This window comes from Eschrichtius robustus, chromosome 3 (genome assembly GCF_028021215.1).
Source record: "Eschrichtius robustus isolate mEscRob2 chromosome 3, mEscRob2.pri, whole genome shotgun sequence".
Classification (NCBI taxonomy): Eukaryota; Metazoa; Chordata; class Mammalia; order Artiodactyla; family Eschrichtiidae; genus Eschrichtius; species Eschrichtius robustus.
The window spans coordinates 45,989,131-46,009,983 of record NC_090826.1 but is presented as its reverse complement, the minus strand read 5'-3'; the positions used below and the strand labels follow the sequence as shown (position 1 = coordinate 46,009,983).

The following is a 20,853-nucleotide window of genomic DNA, read 5'->3' as shown; positions in this document are numbered from 1 at the left end:
GCAAAGCTCCTTACCCTGAGGTGCTGGTCTGTCTCTTACCCCCTCACAGCCAAACTTCTTGAAAGAGTAGTCTGCACTGATTGTCTCTGCTCCCACGTGTTCATTGCCATGATCTGGCTTTTGCCCCCATCGCTCCCCTAAAACTGCTCTCACCAGCCCACCATGCCCTCTGCAGAGCGCTGTCTGAAAGCCATGTTCATGCACTCTGCTACTCAACCACTGTCAGGCATTCAACATCCTCCTTGCAGCATTGTCTTCCCTGGCACCCCTCCCCAGGCTTCTTCCCCACTGGCCCCTCTGGACAGGCCTTCTCAGCCTCCTTCACCAGCTCCTCTTCCATCAGACCTGCAGGTGCTCCTCAGAGCTCCATCTCCAGCTTCTCCCTGAGAGCGCTTGTCCGCTCCCATTAGGGTCCAAGGAAGGCCACCTCCTCCAGGCCACCTTCCCTGACCCCCCAGACCAGCTTAGCACCACTGCAATATGTAAAATGCCTGTATCCTCCGTCGTGACACTTGTCATGTTGTATCATAAGTACCATTGGAGTTGTCTGCTGCCCCCATAGGCTGCAAAGTCCCGGCGATCACGTCTACCCCTGGTGCCCAGGACACTGGTGAGCGATGGGCTGCAGAGGGAGACAGGAGCCAGATCGTGAAGGACCTTGAACTTTTTTACTGAGGACCTTGGGCTTCATCCTGCAGGAGATGAAGAGTTTTAAGAGAAAGAGTTTTAAGCACTGAGGAGTCTTAAGCAGGAGCATGCCATGGCCACACCTGTGCCTTAAACGCATCCCTCTGGCTGTCAAGGAGAGGGCGGATGGTTGGGGGAGAGTCTGAAGGCAGGGAGATCCACTGGGGGCTGTAATCCGGGGCTGGACTGCAGTGATGACAGAGCAGGGAGGGGCTGGGGGGAGCGGACAGAACGTGGGGTGCCTATTAGATACAGCTGACCAACCCTGGTGTTGGCTGGAGGTGAGGAAGAAAAGGAGCAGAGGTCCACTCAGGTTTCTGGCCCAGGTAACTGGCTAGGTGCTGGTGTGGTGTACAGGAAGAGGGACTGAACAGGAATCAGATAGGGAGAAAGAAGGAGTGCAGTTCTGGATACTTGGACTTTGAGGTACCTGAGGAACATCCAGGTGGGAATGCCTTGTAACTACACAGACATGGTGCTGAGAAAAAGCTCTGGGCCAGATTCAAGAGTCATCCTCATGGAGGTCAGGTGTGGTCCATGCCATGTGCATGGCTGAACTTGCCCAGCGAGAAAGAGGTCAAGGACAGAGCCTGAGAGATGCTCATTTGCGGTAGACTGTGTTACTGTTTAGCAAACATCCACCCCCTTTCTGTGGGAGGCATACTCTTCCCTTCCCTACTGAGGTTGGGGTTGGCCATGTGACTTGGGAGCAGATGCGATGCTCGCATGGGTTGGCTTGGCCCCTGGCGCTCTTTTCACCCACTCTAAAAAAACATGCCAGGCAGCCTCTGCCCCTCAGCCTGGGTCCGGGCAGGGGTGACCCACGGAGCAGGTTCGAACCGCACCCTGAAGCAGAGCCATCCAGTTGACTGCGGACCTGTGGGTGAGACATAAACGGCGTTTATTATAAGCCACTGAGGTAAGGGGGCTCTTTGTTATGTAACATTGGATTAGCAATAGCCTGACTAATAAAATTTTAAGAGGAGGCTGGAGAAAAAAGAATCCTTCAGAGGATAACAGGAGCAACAGTCAGAGGGGAAGGAAGGAAATCAGGAGAGAGCTGCATTCCTGAAACTGGTAGGAGCGGGTTTCAGGAGCGTCAGGACTGCTGATGCTCCGACGTCCGCGCTGTTTGCACCACGCCTGTTCTTCCTGACAGGTTATGCTTGGGTCACCTTAGCTACCCTTCCAGGCCTGAATTTAAATTCCAGATATTGATGACTCTCCGAACTACATCTTCAGGGCAGGCTGCTCTCCGGGGCTCCAGGCTCATTACCTACCTGTCTCCTGGATGTCTCCATCTGGACATCCAATGGGCTTTTCAAACTCATCACATCCAAGACTGACCTCTTCATACTCCCCACCCACAGACCTGCTCCCCCACCTGGACTCCCTGACTGGCAGCCCCGTCACCCACGCCAGAAGCATAGGAGTCATCCTTAGCACCCTCACATCCTGTCAGCTACCGAGCCTAGGAGATTCCCATCCATCAGCTTCTCTCTACCTCGCTGGCCCAGCATCCCTCACCGCAGCTGCCGCTGGGTCCCTCACTGCATTCCATGCTTGGCTCTTCCACAATGGCCCCCTGAGGGCTCTTTCTGAAGCACAAATAGGTCACCCCCTGGTTAAAGCCCCTGCCGGCAGGACAAAGACCAAACTTCTTAGCATGACACCCAAGGCCCTGAATGGTCCAGCGTCCGCTGAATGAATTAATGAATGTCATCCCTTCTGTCTGAAACACATCCTACACCTGCCCCCACTGCCTAACTCCCACTCAACCTTGGCCCCCTCCAGACAGCTTTCTCTGACCACCTCCCACTTCATCCCCCCCCTCCACACACACACACACACACACACACACACACACACACACACACACACACACACTGAGCTAGTTTAAATGCCTCCCACCATTTTTTTTTTTTTTTTTTTTTTTTTTTTTTTTGCCTGCGTTGGGTCTTCGCTGCTGCTCAAGGGCTTTCTCTAGCTGTGGCGAGCGGGGGCTACTCTTCGTTGCGGTGCGAGGGCTTCTCATTGCAGTGGCTTCTCGTTGCGGAGCACGGGCTCTAGGTGCACAGGCTTCAGTAGCTGCGGTGTGTGGGCTCAGTAGTTGTGAAGCGCGGGCTTTGCTGCTCCGCAGCATGTGGGATCTTCCCTGACCAGGGACTGAACCCATGTCACTGCAGGCAGATTCTTAACCACTGGGCCACCAGGGAAGTCCCGCCTCCACCCTTTTTTGGTGCCCCTTTTGAGGCCTCATGATATCTTGTATTGGACCCCTCTTGTGCCCTGCCTCATAGCTCTCAGCCCAGTTTTTTTCCTCTCTCTTTTTTTTCATTGTGGTAAATATACATAACATAGTATTTGCCAATTTTAACCATTTTAAGTGTACAGTTTAGTGGCATTAAGTATATTCATATTGTTGTGTAATCATCATCACCAGAAATTTTTCATCTTCCCCAAATAAAACTCTGTACCCATTAGACAACAACTCCCATCCCTCCTCCGCCAACCCTGGCAACCACAGTTCTAGTTTCCATGTTTATGATTTTGACTACTATAGGTACCTCATATGAGTGAATTCATACATTTGTCCTTTTGTGTCTGCTTATTTCACACAGCATAATGTCTTCAAGGTTCATCCATGTTGTAGCATGTGTAAGATTTTGTATTACTTTTTCAAGGCTGAATAATATTCCATTGATTAGATATACCACATTTTGTTTTTCTGTTCATCTGTTGATGGACATTTGAGTTGTTTCCATCTTTTAGCGATTGTGAATAATGCTGCTATGATCATTGGTGTAAAAATGTCTGTTTGAGTCCTGCTTTCAATTCTTTTGGGTATATATCTAGAGGTGGAATTGGTGGGTCATATGGTAATTCTGTGTGCAATTTTTGAGGAATCACCATACTGTTTTCCATCGTGGCTGCGCAGCTTTACATTCCCACCAACAGTGCTCAAGGGTTCCAATTTCCCTGCATGCTTGCCAACAGTTGATATTTTCTTTTTCTTCCTTCTTCTATAACAGGCATCATGATGGGTGTGAAAGTGGTCAGCCCATTTTGACTCCAGCCATTGCCTCGCTTCCTGAAGTATTACCTTACAGTACCTCCCCTCAGCTGTGGGAAAGAGCTCTTGTTTTCTGCTCCGGGGATTCTCTGATACCATGGCAAGAGACATCTGCTGAACTGCTGGGCATTCTGCTCCTGCCACGAGGACTAGCTATCAATAACTCCACCTGGCAGGCTCCTCTCTGCTGCAGAGACGTCCCTTCCCAGCCTGGAACATTCTCCCTTTGGTGGTTCACTCTCACACAGCCTTTAGAATTCAAACGTCACCTCCACAGAGAAGGCCTCCCTGACTACTAACCCCCATGGGATCATCCTCTACTTGGCACGGTTTGTCAGAACATGCTTACCTGTGTGCCTATGGAATTAACCCCGTCTTTCCCGCTGGGCTGTAAGCTCCAGGAGGAGACCACGATCATCTTATTCACCACTGTATTCTCAGCACCTACCACGATGCCCAGCCCATGCCAGATGTTCAGGAAGTGTTTGTTAAGTGAATTATTTTATTCAACATTTAACACATTTTTATTGAGAATCTGTTCTAAAAGTGGGGATAAAACTCCCATGCACAGTGCTTAAATTCTAATGAGGGAAATAGGTAAGAAAAAAAATAAACAAACATATGTCAGGTGGTAATGGTTGCTATGGAGAAAAATAGAACAGGATAAGGAGGGGGGGCGGGAGCCATTCCACAGAGGTGCATTAGGGAGGGTTCCAGTGATGTTTGATCAAGGACCTACAGGCAGTAAAGGAATGAGGGAAGCCTTGATCTGGGGGAAAGTGTCCCAGGCAAAGGGAATAGCAGGAGCAAAGGTATGGCAGGTGAGTGAAAACAGAGGCATGCTGGTCCAAGGCAGGGTAGAGGAGGCAAGGAGGAACCCTGTCACGGGACTGGACAGTTTTACTTTCAGAAATAAAACCACAAAACAACACAATCTAATTCAATCTTTTTTTAAAAAATTTATTTATTTATTTTTGGCTGCGTTGGGTCTTCGCTGCTGCGCGCAGGCTTTCTCTAGTTGCAGCGAGCAGGGGTACTCTTTGTTGCGGTGCGCGGGCTTCTCATTGTGGTGGCTTCTCTCGTTGAGGAGCACAGGCTCTAGACGCGCAGGCTTCAGTAGTTGTGGTTCGCGGGCTCTAGAGCTCAGGCTCAGTAGTTGTGGTGCACGGGCTTAGTTGCTCCACGGCATGTGGGATCTTCCTGGACCAGGGCTCGAACCTGTGTCCCCTGCATTGGCAGGCGGATTCTCAACCACTGCGCCACCAGGGAAGCCCTCTAATTCAATCTTAAAGGCTGGCATGCTGAGCAAGGAATGTTCTTATTCTTTGTAGGAGCTCCTTCTTTACACTGTCAGGTACCAGGGCTCTGCCTTTTGGTGTGATTTCAGCCACCAAGTCATCAACAGTAACGTGTTCTAGTCCTTTTTCTTTAATTACCTCTTTACAGTGTGCCTTCAACTGATCCTTCCAGCCACATTCAATTAATTTAGCTCTCAGCAACTCTTTGAGGCATTCTCTTTCTCCAGTTTCTATCAACTTTTGGTTAATCGTTGCTCTCATCTGCGCATCTTTGTTCATCTTACTAACCACCATCACCGCGGGTGAGGGCCGTCCCTTCCCAGGGACGAAATGACCCTTATGCTGACGACCGTTGCCTACCACACTCTTCAGCTGCCCGGACCTAGACCCTCCATGGAGCCTTCTCCTTGAATTCACGAGAATGAACTCCAGGCTGGGGCACTCTGGACAGCAGGTGAGGGAGGTGTAGCAGGAACCGGGGAAGGGGCAGAGTGTCAGCGTCCTCGCCCTAGCCACCCCTGGCATGAACTTGCTTTGTATATTTTTGTACTTCCCAGTGTCCCTGGCTCAGGGCTCAGCACATAGTAGGTACTTTCTAGACAGAACTAAACCCATCCAAGAAATTGCCTAAAACCCATTTTGCTACAAGGTGGCTCAGGACATCAGAAGGCGTCATCAGAAGATGTAAAAACACATTTGATTTTTTTTTGTAGCTTTTTTTTTTTTTTTTTTATGTGGGATCTTCCCAAACCAGGGCTCGAACCCGTGTCCCCTGCATTAGCAGGTGGATTCTTAACCACTGCGCCACCAGGGAAGCCCAACACATTTGATTTTAAACTTAAATCCTTTTCCTTCTTCCTGAGAACCTCTCTGTTTGCTGGCTCTGCTATGCTAATAACATCAGGAGTAATCATCTTTTTCAAGTTACAAAATGTTACCCTAATTACTACCTCCTTGGAGCCTCCACACAACCTTCACGGTAGTGACTCTCCATTGTCCAGGGATGTCAGAACCGTGGGCTCGGCCAACACTGACGGACAGCCCAGCAAGTGATTTCCCCATCAGTTCCTTCATTTAACATCCTCATTTCACAGACAGACTCAGAGAGAGAATATCATCTGCCCAAGGTCCACCAGCGAGGCCCTGAGCCAGGCTGAAGCCAAGTCTCCAGGCCCTGGATTTTGCACTCCTCCCATGGAAGCCCCCGATGCCCTTGAGGAAACTTCTGCTAAAACTGGGGCTGACCAGCCTGGGCCTGAGCCTCCCTGGGCAGAGTAACCCAAGGTATTGACCCGAGGTGCCTCCTCAAAATCCCAGGACCCAGTGGGGAGGAAGGGGATGGGCTGCATGCTCAGCATCCATTCGAACGTCCCTGGGCGGGGTGTGGAGGACAGTGCGGCAGCCCCCAGACTCCCAGCAGCTGTGGGGAACACAGAAACAGAGCTGCAAACCAGGGAGAGGAAAATGGATCCTCTGGCATTCTTGGCAAGCACAACCTCCTGGGTTGAGCCCATGGACCTGAAGCCTCATTCCTTTAAGTACCACCTTCTGGAGGCCTGGCCCCCGCCAACCTGATCCCAGAGCCCAGGATTTCTGCCCCCCCAGTTTCTGGCACCTGAGAGAAGGAGTGGTCATCTTAGCCTAAGCTTGTAATTCACCTCTCCTTCCCCTCTTCCACCCCACCTGCCTGTCCCTCCACATTCTCGTCACTCAGTTACTCACTTGTTCTGTTCCTTTCACCACTGTTGCTGTGCACTGGAGGTCCACAGGTGAATGATGATCATTCCCTGACCCAGAGGAGAGGCGCTCACATTCCCTTGGGGGAAATGCACACAGGACCACACCCATGCACAGAGGCCAACAGCAATAGGTCATGGTCAGGGAGAGGCAGAGGGGCCACCAGGGGATCCCTAGCCCAGACCAGGAGCCCAGAGATGGCTTCCTGGGAAGGCTTTCCCAGGCTGGATTTTAGAATATTAGAAGTCTGTCACAGGAAGAGCCTTTAGGGCAGAGGATTTCACACCAGTGTAAGCAACATGGCGTAAGGATTTCTGCCTTAGATTATTACCCAGTGCCTAGAACAGTGCTTGGTACATAGTAGATGCTCAATAAACATGTCCTAAGAGAAAAAAAAGGAAGGGAAGGAAAGAGGGAAGAAGGGAGGGAGGGAGGAATAGAGAGGGAGAGGGAGAGGAAGAAAGAATGAGTATAGGGTGGATGTGTAAAATAGCTTGGTGTATTCTGGGAACTGAAAGTACAGTAGTTGCAAGCTGCTATAGTTTAGGCGGTGGGGCTGAGCTGGGGGTGTGGCCTTATCTAATCTTATTGTTGTTGGTGTGCATTTCTTATTTCCTTACCTGTCCCAGAGCTACTTTGGGGATGAGCTCACTTTTTCCTTTCTTGTTCCCCGTAGCCCCTGGTACGTACATTGAGTGCTAACTGCACACAGGTACTGAACCTGTGCTGGGTGCTGGAGACACACAGATGACTCAGAGTTAGTTCCTGCCCTCCCAGCCCCCCAACCACCTCTGGCTGGGGAGACAGACAGTAAACAAATGGCCACAACAATGGGCAGAATGAATGGAGAGCTATTCTGGAGGTTCAAGCAAAATGAGACCAAGCAGAGGGTTAGAGGGATGGGTTTTACTCCAGGAGTGAAAAGCCGGGAGGTTTTTATGGAGGAGGCATTGGAGGGGATGCAAGCCTTAAAGAATGAGCAAAGAAGGGGGCTGGGGTGGGAGGCACTCCGGGCCAGAAGATGTGTGGGGGAGGGTGGGGAAGGTGGGGATTGGGGGATCCAGTGGAGAAAGATAGTCTGGGGGAATGGATGGGGCACTTGGGGTAAGCGAAGAGAGAGCAACTGCGCCCTAATTTCCCAGGTCTGCCCACCTATCAAGTTAGTCCCTCGGCTTCTCCAGAGAAAGTGCCATTCTGGGGTAGGGTGTTTGCTTCTGATCTGACTGCATTTTGGATCATTGTGCTAGCAACTGCACACCTAGTTGGGGCTGCTCAGTGGTCCTACTTCCTGGGAACCCATCAGCTCCCCTCTCTCCAGCAGGCTGGGAGGTTATGGCACCCTCCCTTCTCGCTCTGCCTGGGCCCTCCCACTATCTCTTTTTGGTCCACCATGAACCTACCAACATTCTGTGTCAAGCCCCAGCAAAGGGAAGACCACAAGGACAGAGAGCCTGGCACACGTTCCCCAAATGCATGCCACACCTGATCTGAAAGGAGGTGCTCGTCCTTTTTTCAGGGTGGGGTGTGGGGAAAGAAAACTATAGAAAGGAAATCTTAGCAACATAGAACATCAGACTCTCAAGAGATATTAAAGATCCCCCTTCCCATTTGACAGATGAGGAAAATGATGCACAAACAGATATACCTGTGTTGCAGCCCTAACTCTGACACAGCATGGCCAAGTTGGTAGAGACTGTGATGCAGTAGGGCCAGAGAAGGGCAGTGTTTTCCTTTAGCTGGGACCTAACCCACACTCATGACACTCATAATTTGTGGACCTTGCAGACCCAAGATGAGTCAGGCTTCTTGTGAGTCAGTCTGTTGACAAGCCATTCCTGGCCATTCCTAGCCCATCAAAAATAGAAGTCCAGGGGAAGGGTATGAGCAGGCCGATTTAATTAGTGTGGGCTCTAAGGTACCTTAAGTTAGCCCTATTAAATTAAACCGCCTGGGGGAAAAAAATAACTGTAATTATTTCCTTCTCTCCCCTATCGTTGTATTTCAACTCCCTCCCAACCTCCATGCTTCTCTCATTCACAAAACAACCTTTAAACTGGGAGCTAGCACAGACAACCAGAGACTAGGGTTCACTGTTTTCCTTTTTCTGCAACCTTCCCCTTCCAGCGCTAGGTCCCAACAGAGAACACAGTGCGTCCAGAAGCGTCGGTAGGGCCTGGCTGTATTCTAATTTAGGGAGGCTGCTACACTGAGCAGAACATTATTCCAAAAATGCACGCAGAGTCTCCTTCCTGAACCAATGCAGATCTGTTTGCTGCGGGGCATTTCTTTTTAAAGCCCCTTTTTCTCTCTTCGACAAATCAAAATAAGCAAACTTTAATGGTAGTGAATTATACTTGATTTTGTTGAATCTAGTTCTGAGTTTTCCTACTTGAAACGTGTTTCCCCAGGACACTGACCTATCCTTTAATTGTTTGGTGCGAGGCATGTTAGGGGGAGGGGCGTTACTTGTTTATTGGAACAGCGCTGTTAAAAAAAAAAAAAAAAAAAAATCAACCTAGGCTAACAGTTTCAAGGCTCCCCTAAAGATGTATCCAAACAGGCAGCCAATCAGCGCTTACACAGCTTTTTCTGCTTGACTCTTTTAAAGAGACAGTGCCGACAGTGTTTTATCACATTTAAAGAGAACCGCGCTCTAAAAACAGTCTGAAAATGGGGGAGTCTTCTCGTTTGGCTGGTTTCTCGTCTTAAAGAGTCTCTAATGAGGGACACTCGGTGTGTCCTCGGGTTCTCGCCGTGGGCAGAAAGGAGTCAGCAGCAAATAGCTGGGTCACTCTGCCAGCCCCCCCCCCCCCAATTTCCCATTGTACACCTGGGTCACTGACAATGGAAGCTTCCCCTCCCCCCACGCCTGACTCTAGTCCCCCGCTCCCCAATTTAGCTCGATTAATTTGAAGTTCGCAGATTTCTCCGGCGCGCATTCCGCGTAGCGGGGCGCCCAGGTGACGCCCCCCTACCCCGGAATGGCACCATCTCTCGTGGAGAAGCCGAGGGGCTAACTTGCTAGGGCGGGCAGACCTTGGAAATTTGGGAGCAATCACTCTCCGTTCTCTTAGCCAAAGTCCTCAGTCCCTTCCCCCAGGCTCCCCAAAGCAGTCCAAGGGCCATTTTCGCGCGACTCCACTTTGGGGTTTTCCAAAGTATTTTAATGATCTAGTAAAGGAGCAGCCTCGCGCTTCGGCGCCGGCTCAAGCCGCCCAGTTCTCAGCGTGGAGCCCCGGGCCCGGCGCTCCGAAGCCAGACTGGGCGAGAGGGAGGACCGGGGGCGGGGCGGCCAAGGGGGGGTGACGAGTGGGAGTCTGGGGAGGGGGCCGAGGTCGGAGCCCAAGGGGAGGGCAGGCGAGGGGGAGGGGGAGATAAGAGCTGGGCTGGCGCAGGGCTGAGGCTGGGGGAGGTGAGGGGCAGATAAGGGAAAGGGACGTGGCGGGGGGGAGCCGGCGGTGCTCCGCTCAGGGGTCCGCGCCCCCTCCCCTCCGACTACGCCGCAGCGCCCCCCCGCTCCCCAGCGGTCCACGCCGTGGAGAGCGCCCGTCGGACCCCCTTCTCGCGGGGGCCAGGGGACTAGAGCTCCCCTGTCCCGATTCGTGTCCCCTCCCCACATCTAGAGAAAACAGAGGCTCGCGCCCCCGGACACCCCCCCCCCCCCAAGTTGGCCCGCAAGAGCAGGCATAGCGGCTCCTCAGTGGCAGCCGCAGCGGGGACTGCCGCGGTCGGGCGCTGACAGGGCGTCCCTCCCGGGCCGCCCCGGCCCCGCCCCCGCCCCCGCGCGCCGATTGGCCGAGGCGCCTATCAATCGCGGGACGTTGACGCCCGCCTTGCTCCCTCGCCCGGGTAGCCACGTTCGGTTGAGCTCCAAGTAGACCAGCGGCGGCGGCGGCGGCGGCGGTGCTGGAGGCGCTGAGGGAGGCGCAGGCGGAGCCGGGCGGGCGCGCGAGCGAGCCAGTGGGCAGCCGGGCCGGCGGGAGAGCGGCGGCGGCGGCACCGGCACCCCAGGCCGAGCCGGCGCGGGAGGAGTTCCAGGGCGATGGGGCCGCGGCCGGGGCTGACGCTTTGACAGCTGGAAAGAGCGCGGAGCCAGCGCCTGGGGGGGAGGGAGGGGAGCGCGGCGAGGAGAGCGCGAGCGAGTGAGCGAGCGAACGCCGGGGAGGGGGCCGGGAGCGAGGGGGCAGCTCGGGCGCAGCCGGAGCGGTAGCGGCGGCGGCGGCGGCGAGGCTCGGCGCCCTCTTCTCTGCAAACCATGTTTGCCAAAGGCAAAGGCTCGGCGGTGCCCTCGGACGGGCAGGCTCGGGAAAAGTAAGCCCTATTTTCCAAGTGGCGGCCGCGCCGCTGCCGGGCTGCGGGCGGGTGGTGGGAAGCAGGTGGGCGGGCGGGGGCTGCTGAGCCCCGGGCCCTGGCGCCGCCTGCTTGGCCCCTTCCCGAGGCCGCGGCGGGCGGCGTGGGAGAGCCCATTGTTGGGAGCCGGCGGAGGTTGGGGCGTCTGGGGGCGCCGCCGGGGGAGGGGGCACTTGGTGGCCTTGGGGCGTGCCGGGCGCGGGGGCCCGCGGTGAGGGGTGGACGAGGTCCCGCGAGCGAGCCTGGGCGCTCGCTCCAGCCGGGGCGCTCGCCGCGGTGACGGCACTTTGCCCACCGGGCGCGGGCAGGGGGCGCGTGGCTTTTGCAGCCCCGAAGTCTCCTTTTGTCCGCCCGCGGCGTGAGGAGTGCGTGCCGGGGGCTTTGTTCGGCCGGGAGCGCTCTCCCTTCCCTGCCCTTGGCCTCGCCGCCGGCCCCGCGCCCTCCGGGGCGCCGGGCTGGGCAGGGACGGCGGCGCCGGCTTGGCCCTAGGCTTGGGGGACAGTTGTTTTGGGGGGAGGTGGTGAGGGCGGCGCTTTGCTGCCCTCTCCAGAGCTCGCGGAGCACCCCAGAGTCCAGGACTGAGTCTCCCCGGACCCTCAAACGTGGGAAGAGGGTGGGTCGGTGGCAAGGAGTGGATCGGGAAAAGGAGCGAGGCTCGGGGGTCGGGTGACTTGCGAGTTTGAGAGACCTAGGTGGGTTTGGTCCCGACAGTACTTGGAAGTTCAAGTTCGGGGGCTGTTCTCCAGCCCCCGCGGCTTTAAGTAAACGCGTTTCCTGATACCCACCTCCTAACTGCTGGCACCCGTGGCCCTAGGCAGGACCGAGCTAGCTGCTCACCTCTGGTCGGGGCCACAGTGGGACAGCACGGACAGGGTTGGAGGACAGGCTTGGAGGCCGGCTGGCAAGGTCCAGGAGCTTGCACCCGGTGTGGTCTGACGCCTTCCCTCTCTCTCTCTCTCTGCCCGCTACCCACTTTCCAGGTTAGCTTTATACGTCTACGAATATTTACTGCACGTAGGAGCACAGAAATCTGCACAGACCTTCTTGTCGGAGGTGAGTGGAACTCCCCCCATCATCCAATTTCTTGACACTCCTCCTCCTCACTATTCTTAAAGCCTTTGTTTTCTGGAGCAGCCACTGTGGCCACCATTTTGAATTTTTATCACCTTTTGGCATTTATTGTTAGTTGGTCTTCACAGCCTTTTGGCTCTGGGAAGCCCCTAGCCCACCCCTTCTCTCTGCTCCTCTAAGCTGTCTCTGCTCTCTCCTTTCTAGATTCGATGGGAAAAAAACATCACGTTGGGAGAACCGCCTGGGTTTTTGCACTCGTGGTGGTGGTAAGTTTGTGTGATAGTTTTGTGTGTGTGTTTGTTTTGTTCTGAGCCCCCGGCTCCAAGTGAACAAAGATGGGAGGTCTGGAGCGGGTCCCTCCATGCCTTAGTCTCCAGCGTTGCATAGAATAGGGTGCCACGGGGCCCTCAGGACTGGCAAAGGAGGAAAAGGGCATACGAGGTCGGTGCCTAAGTTTCTGCCTCCTCTTTGCCCACTGTTGAGAACCCTAGTAATCGTGCCTGGTGTTTGGATAGAAACTCCTTACTTTTACATCTCACTCTGAGGCGCTAGGCATGGGCTTGAAAAAAAAACCTGCATGGGTTTTTGTCAATTCTGCACGTTGCTTTAATTAGAGGGAGTGGGGGTGGGGCGGATGGAGGGGTACCAGGTCTGTTTTACAACTGGCCTGCCCCTTTCTTTTTCTTCTGTGAGTTCAGAACCTTGAGAGAGAAATCCATGGGGACCTTTTCCAGGCACCCTGAGAAAGAGCAAGAAGGGGCTGCCACTTCCTTTAAAAATACTGATTTAGACTGACTGGACCTTCTATTCCCGCCCCCCCCCCACCCCCCCACCACTCTAAGTATCCCTAAAACCACCAAGTTTCGTTTTACTGAGAATCTGGCAGAGTGCCTGTAGTTGGTAGATGGGGGCTCTTCTCTTGTCTGTGACCCTCTCCCAGGCCCCTGGGCCCTGTCCGGGTGGGACCACTGCCGGTCTGCTCCCGGTTTGCAGCCCGCAGGAGGGAGGCTTAGGGTCAGCGGGAAGGAGTTGCTGTGAGTGTAAGACTTGGGTGTTTTGTGGGACCGATTGGTGGAGTCTTTGACATCCTTTTCAAAAGGAAAAGAGAGCAGAGTGGCTTTTGATATTTTGGTGAAGTTCAGGAAAACGGAGTGCCCTGTCTTGGGATCTTAGTGCGTTTACCTGACCGCCAGCTCGCTGGGGTAACTGTTTCAAGTGTCTTTGACATGCATGGGGATGAAGTGTCTGTTCTAACTTGCACGGAGAAAATGAGGTTTTAATTGCTTTTGCCAACCTCGGAACTGCGGAGTTGGAGGCATTCGGTGTGGTGTAAGGATTCTGTCTGTAGGAGTGGGTGGTAGGTTTTCTGGGGCGGTTTTTGGAGAGGAGTGTGGGGTTGGAGCTGGCGGGTCTGTCCGTCGTGGATTTTGCAGAAATTTAGGCTTTTGAGTAAAAGTTACTCAGAAGGGACTGGGGAGTTTGTAGTGTTAGAAATTTTTAGTGTGTGGAGGAAGTTAGTCAGATGTGTGCAGCCTCAGAGCACAGAAAGAAATGTTCTTGAGCCTCCCTCTGCAGTCAGCAGAAGTCCCCGATTATCCTGTTCTAGCCTTAATCCCCCGCAGCTTCTCCAGCCTTATCTCAGCTCCGGGAACTAAGAGCGTGTCATGCTGGGCTCAGGCAGTGGTGGCTCTGTGATTTGACACCGACCGTGGCTTTTGGGGTGGCAGGAAGTGGTGGAGCTGATCTGAAGAGGGCCAGGCTGCGTTCTTCACGCACCTGGAGTGAGGTGCTTGTCTGGTGACTGGCAGAGCTGGCAGTTGAGATGGTTTCTTCTGTGCTGGCTGTTTGTGATGGTGACAGGAGCACTGGTCTGGTAGTCATAGACTTCCGCTCTGGTGCACATTTTACCCTTCAAGCAGGTTCCTATCCCTGGGCCTTGGGCTCCCGACCTGGAGAGGGTTTCTAAGGCCCCTTGTTGATACCAGTGACTACCCTGTGTTTGTATAGGATTTTACTGGTTGACAGAGGATTTGTATGTCTGTTTTCACATAGTGCAAAGTGTTGGGGTGACCGTACAAGAATCATGGAGGGGGGTTAGGCAGGGAAATCCGCCCTCTTCCTTTTGCTGGGCAGGTGGTTGTCTGAGGAGGGCTCTGTTTCAACATGAAAGAACGAGATACTTGGTTATCCATAACATAACCTTTGGCTAATTGATATATGTTCTTTGGTGGGCAGGGGAGGAATGGTTTCTATATTACCTCGGGCGAGGGCCTGGTTGAGAGTCGGGTGAGCTGGCAGGAGATGGGGGTGTGGGCTCTGGGATTAAGAACCTGTAGATTCCCTTTATTGCCAGAGTCACCCAGTTTGCTGTGCATATGAGTCATAGTCCTGACTTTGACAATTTAACCTTTTTATGAAATGCAGCCATTTTGGGTGGAGGTGGGAGGTGGTAACAGGAGCACAGATGAGACAGGCATGGATTCTCATCCAGATTCCTGTCTGTCCCATCTGGGCATCAGTGGGTGGGTTACGCTAACCTGCTTGAGCTTCAGTTGCCCCATGTATAACATGGGGATAAAATCACCTACCTTACAGCGCTGTGGTAGTTACAGGCAGTGTCATGGGCGTGAGGCATCCAGCACATAGTAGGTGTCTGATGGATGAGAGCTATTACTCTTAGTGCAAATGTCAGGCTGTCAGAAGAGGTTGGGTCCCTTTTGTTGTTACGCTGAGTATGCCCAATGAAGGCTGGGAAGGTGGGATTGAGCCTTGGGGAGACGTGGTGCTGTTAGCACCGTGCATTGTACACTTGCTGTTGGGCACACAAGTAATAATTAGTAACCTGATCTTATTTTATTTTTCAACTTGCAGCGTATTTTGGGACCTTTACTGTGCAGCTCCTGAAAGGCGAGACACTTGTGAACATTCAAGTGAAGCAAAAGCCTTTCATGATTACGTGAGTAACAAATTTTTAATCCTGGCGATAATTGCAGGGTTGGATAACTCGAACTTCTTTAGTACCAAAAGCAAATACACAGCCGACTGGCAGCGGTCTTTGTTTTCTCCTTGCCTTTCTTTTTGTCCTGCCCACCTCCCTGCTGCCCTCGCCCTGTACTCTCCTCCAGCAGCGGTCTAACTTGGTGAATGGTATTTCATAATGTTACAATTATGCAAAAGAGTGGAGATACCTATCTGGAGAATTAAATGGCGTTTTGCAGGGCTCAACCATGTGGGGTTTATGTTCTGATTGGGCGGTCACCTGGGAGGATGGTGGGGCTGAGCCTCTTTGGTGCTGGTTTATGAAGAAGTTGACCACAACCAAGAAAAATGAAAAGTAAATATGAAACTTCTGTTTTGGAGTAGAAGGCGTGTTTGAGTGAGAATTTGGTGAAATAGATTCTTAGGTTACTTTCCAGGGAGCGATCTTCCAAATTATGTTTTTGGAGGGGGGTGCGTGTGTGTGTTTATGGGGGGGGCTTGCGTTGTGTCCCTTAAGACAGTGTGTACTTTGAGGTCCTTGGCTGGTCCATAAACCTGTGTTGAAAATGTTCTTGTGAAGATAGTTTCATCACATTGTAGTGCTTTCTACTCTATCATTTATTCTCCCTGGGTGAGTTTCTTAAGATTAATGAAATGCTTATAAGAGAGATGTCTGCCACATGTCCATATCCCACCAAGGTCCCCTTAAAAAAAAAAATTGGACTCCAGTTGGGGTGGAGTCAGACGTATGATCAGATGAAACAGGTTAGGATCTTCTGGGGGGGGATGGAAGGGGAAGTGTCTGAAGATCTTCCCAGCCTCCTTTGCTTCCTGTTGGTCTTGTAGAAGGTTAAGTGTGTGTGTGTGTGCCTGTATGTGTGCACACACATGTGCACTTAAGAGGTGATTTATTGGATTTTGCACTTCTGCATGAGGTGGGAAGAAATGGTCCCAAAGCTCTAGGGCATGGAAGTTGGTTTTTTGAATGTCATCAGAGCCCACCCACTTGGCCAGGCCATCTGCATCCCCTGCATGCAGTTTGAAACTGGCCTGGGAGACCAGAACCCATTTGGTTGAGTTTCACAAGTGGTCAGATCCTATGCCACAAGTATCTTTCTGGTGAAAATTTTTCCTTGTAATATGAGGACTTAGAGACTCCCCTGGGGGCTCCCTGGTTTTGAGAATATTCAGTGCAATGAAATTTTGCTATGACTGTAAGGTTAATACCCTTGGAGTGGAATGCTGAGGAAATTGACCAGTTCTTGTGCCCTCTCCAGGGTTGAAAAAGAGAAGCTGCTGAATGGTACTTATGGCCTGGTGAACTTTTAGTAGTAAAAGGTGAGAGGGCTGGTTCACTTGTGATGTGGTTCTTCTGGGAAAATCGGTGGTGATGATCACAGGGTTTCCTGGGGTAGAGGCTAAGAGTTACATTAGCCGTATAAAAATAGTTGGTGAATTTGACTTTTCTACCTAGTAAAAATCGTGTGTGTGTTTTAACCTGTGGACGGCCAATTCCTGTGTGGCCTGTATTTGACAGCTATGCAAATGGTTTCATTATAGAGTGGGGCGGGGGACGTGCCTATTTCCAGTCACTGTCTTGATATAGGATGTCTGTGCTAACTTTCAGAGAAGTTAATAATTTTTAACTAAGTTTGTCTCTCTAGTACATAACGTGAGACTCTCTTTGGCAATTTGTGGTTTGGTCCGCCATCTTGGAACAGTATGGTGGTAGTGAAAGTTTGCATGGGTTTTCTTTCAGTAATTTGCTGAGGAAGGGCAGCAGAATTGTGTAGAGATTGCTGAGGTTGGTGTAGACATTTAGAAGAAGCTACCAAGAGCTGAAGTCACAGTGACTGAGGCCCAGGATTCACAGATCTTGGGATCAAAACCCTTTCTCCTGGTTTGGGATCCACTTGGTGTCATGTGGCCTGAGAGTCAGGTCATGTGAAAGGAGGGATGGAGTGATGAATGGGGATGGGGAGGGAACGTCTCTATTGTGAAGGAGTTAAGGGGGGTGGGTATTGAGTTGCAGGGGTGAAAGAGAAGCAATGGGAAAATGAAAAAATATTTAAGAAAATGAAGAAAAGGAACCCTCTTTTCTCTTTGACCTCCTCAAACTTTCATGTGTTCTCTCCATTCTCATGGCTACTATCTTGTTCACCCTCATCTTTTTTGCTAGAGTTATTGCTGAAGCCTCTTTTTGGATTCCCTTCCTTTTGTCTGGGGTGAATGCCTCTCTTATCCGTCACATCCTGTCCACTTTTCAGCTGCTTTGTGGAGGACTTTGGTGATAGTTTGCTGTACACTCTGATCACTCCTTCATCTCAGTGTCTATACAAACCACCTGTACAAAGCCTTTGTTGGTGGCTTTCCATGTGCTGGGCACTCTAGGTTCAGGCTCTCATTTCAAGCTGCCAGCGGCCCTGGGAGAGAAGACATGTTGCTAACTCCATTTTGCAGATGAAGAAACTGAGGCACAGAGAGGTTATCATAGCTGTAAGAATTAGGATCCAAACTCAGGTCATAACTGACTCCAGAATCTGTGTTCCTAACACTGCCAAGACTTGGCCACACAGGTCCATGGCAAATGTCACCCGTTTGCACCTATTCCTGCTAACTTCTCGTTCAGGTTTGTCTTTCTAACCACAGCTTATTCATTTTTTCCATGCCAGAGACCATTCGTCTAAGAGCTATTCATTTCTGTAGCTCCCACAATACCTTGCACATAGTAGGCACGCATGCTAAATGAATGAAGGTGTTAAGGAACTATGGGTAAGAAAAAATACTCATTTTTGGGCATTTTGGTAATTTGGATAGCCAGTAGAATATTGGAAGATGTTCTTTTAGTGACTCGTTTTTGCTGGGTCATCTTGAGTCAGGTAATTTTAATGTGGGTTGACTAGTTAGTTACCTTAATTCCTTTTTAGAAGATAAAGTGGAGTGTAAATAAGAGCATGCGGTAACTGGCCTTCTGTTTTCAATCAAGGAGATTCAAAGATTCTCATGGTTTGTCCGTGCAGCTCAGGTATACCTGCCTGGGCCTTAGTGGGTAGTGAGTAGTGAGTGTGTGTGGGGCATGGGTGAGGAGGGACTCCTGTGGCGCTGGGAAGGTCCTCATCCGGGAAGATCCTGGTCTCAGCTCTCCTAGAGAAATGAATTTGTGTTCCTGGCAAGTGGTCTCCCCTTCCTGGTGGTGGGTCAGTCCAAGCCAGGCTACAGGGCCGGGAATGAACCAGGTGACTCAGCGGAGAGGGGGTTTAAATTTTCTTTGAATTGGTGAGTTTTTATTTGAGTCACAGTCTATTTTCCTCCACACACCTGGAAACTTCAGTTTGCCTGGCTCATTGTGTATAAGCCAGAGCACCCTGATGTGGACCACACGTAATGAAGAGCGATGCAGGGTTTGGTACCCAGAATGTACTTTTCTGAGAAATTGGTTTACCTGAAGTCAGAAGAGCCCAGAGGCCATAGGAGGAGGCTTGCAGGGACCCTGCCTGTGGTTTCCTTGCTGTTCCCCTCCGGCCAGAGCAGAGGTTCTCTGGTGAAGCCCTTGGGTCCCTTGGGTTCTCTTAGATGCCGACGTCTGTCTGGTCCTGGCCTTTTGTGGAGTGGACAGTCCCGCCTACTAGCTCAGTGCTTCTGAGTTGAAGGTGCTGGAGAGCAGTGACCCTCACATTGCTGTACTTTTCAAAACGCTTTTTCAGTACATGGTTGTGGTTTGGCTTCACAGCTGCCTGTTGGTCAGGTTTTATTATTTAATCTCACCCCCATTTTACAGATGAGGAAACTGAGTTCTAGAGTTTAGATGGCTTGTCTGAGGGCATGTAGCCAGGAGGTGGCAGAGCTGGGACTAGACCCCCACTCTTCCAAATTCCACCTCTGAGCTTTTGACAACCCTCATTTGGTACAGAATTCCTGCAAAACAGAGGGAAGATATTATCATTTGACCCAAAGTGTGCCCATGTATAGTCACTGAAGAAATAAATTTAGCAGAGAATTAAACTGAAGCCCCTGAGAGGTGAATTGCAGAGTCACTGGCAGAGGTGGGACCTGGCCTCCGAGAAGGGGGTTTGTTATGGTGCGGTGGCTCTTTTGGCAGGGAAAATGTGGTAAAATCTATGGCCTTTCCTTCCAGAAAACGCATGTATCCCCACTGGGGAGACTTTGTACATGATTTCAGGAGGTTCATGGCTGCTGTCCCCTCTGTGATCCCCAGTGAAGAATGTGGGGTGCCAAGTGGATGTGGAGTCCCATGACCTTGGCGAGTCGTGGGCCTCAGTTTCCCTGCTCTGAAGACCTGCGGTCCCTTCAGGTCAGCCTCAGTGGGGCTGGCTCTCTTACCCCTGTGCTCCCCCCAGCAGGACTCAGCTGACCCCCCTCCACTCCCAGCTGTGAGCCTGTGTCTCCAGGCGGGTTGGTTAAAGTCGGAAAGTGCCCCAGAGTCCTGGGCGTGGATGGGAGCTGAGGTATTTGTGGCTCTGTGGCAGGGGTCCAGCGTCCTTGGTGGGTTTGAAATAGCAAAGTGATATTTGAGAGGGCTCTCCTTGGATGTGCCGAGCTAAGGTTCCTGCCAGGCAGGGAGTGTCCCCGCCTGCCAGAACCCTTTGGGGGCAGGGGTGTGAGAGAGTGGCAGCGTGGGTAGGAGCGGGAGGAGAAGGCCGCAGCTGGGCTCTGAGGAGCTGGGGGCGTGCTCTCCCCCGCGATAAGCCGGCCTAGCTATCTGCCCAGAGGTCCTGGCAAGTTCACGGCGTTGCCTTTGGCTCTGACCCTTGGCACCCTTGTGTGGCAGATTATAAAAACAAAACATACACACCGTTGTTTCTCCCCCCGCAACCCCCCTCATTGGAGCTCAGACTGTGTGTTGTGGCCTTTCTTCGGGCTTCCACCCTGTTTGCTGCAGCTCCTCTTAACCCCAGAGGCTGCCAGCCTCCTCTATCGGTAGCTAATTAAACACTAAATGAGTAACTGGACTTGCTTTTTTGCCAGAACCCGGGCAGTGTGGCCATCTTAATGGGTTTCAAGTGGCGGCAAGACCCCAAATTGCAAATCCTTGCCCTTTATTTCAAGACGGGAGGTGGGGCGGGGGGAGCAGGGGGGACCCAAACAAAGTTTTTGGCAGTGGTCACTTCATTTGAACTCCAAGACCAGCCGTGCGCTCCAGTCTGTGCATAATGCCATCTTTGTTAGCTAAGCCTTTGCAGACTTGGACCAAGAGTTAGCTGTGTGCCATTCTCCGCTCTGAGGGAGCTGGGAGACACCCAGCTCGATTTTCCAAGGCAAGCTGCTTCTGTAGCAGGGACCTCGGGCCAGAGCCTCCTCGCCCCTTCTCTTGACCTTCCCGCCTCTGTGGGTGAGTGTGTGTGTGAGCTTAAGAGGGAGCGGTGGAGGGGAGGTGTGTGTGCTTGAGGGCCTGTCAGCCAAGATAACAGAAATGTTACACTAGCTGTAGCCTTTATAATAGTGTCTGGGGTTTAGAGTATTTAGAAAAATTAATCTTTTTTAGCTTGGTAATAATTCTGACCACGGCACAAGTGCATTAGACGATTCACATAAACTTCTTTAATACATGTTGCTGGGAGCTTACAGAAAATAGACAATAATGATTGTTTTTGATTTGCCAGGGTAATGGGGTTTTTTGTAGCCTTCGCAAGTTGAGTT

The 20,853-nt window shown here is 52.0% G+C and overlaps 1 protein-coding gene and 1 pseudogene across 2 annotated transcripts in view; one reads left to right on the top strand and one right to left on the bottom strand.

Annotated features, from left to right (window-relative positions):
* Nucleotides 1–5,040: 5,040 nt before the first annotated feature.
* LOC137761074 (transcription and mRNA export factor ENY2 pseudogene) lies at nucleotides 5,041–5,352 on the bottom strand (annotated as a pseudogene).
* Nucleotides 5,353–10,924: 5,572 nt separating this feature from the next.
* SSBP3 (single stranded DNA binding protein 3) overlaps nucleotides 10,925–20,853 on the top strand; it is a 166,632-nt gene continuing 156,703 nt past the window's right edge. The window contains exons 1-4 of one of the 2 annotated variants that reach the window (XM_068539955.1): nucleotides 10,925–11,106; nucleotides 12,126–12,198; nucleotides 12,421–12,482; nucleotides 15,088–15,172. In XM_068539955.1, coding sequence (XP_068396056.1) covers nucleotides 11,051–11,106; nucleotides 12,126–12,198; nucleotides 12,421–12,482; nucleotides 15,088–15,172 — 276 coding nt within the window. In that variant the 5' untranslated portion in view covers nucleotides 10,925–11,050. The remainder of the gene's footprint in view (nucleotides 11,107–12,125; nucleotides 12,199–12,420; nucleotides 12,483–15,087; nucleotides 15,173–20,853) is intronic. The other variant, XM_068539956.1, reaches the window with a different exon arrangement.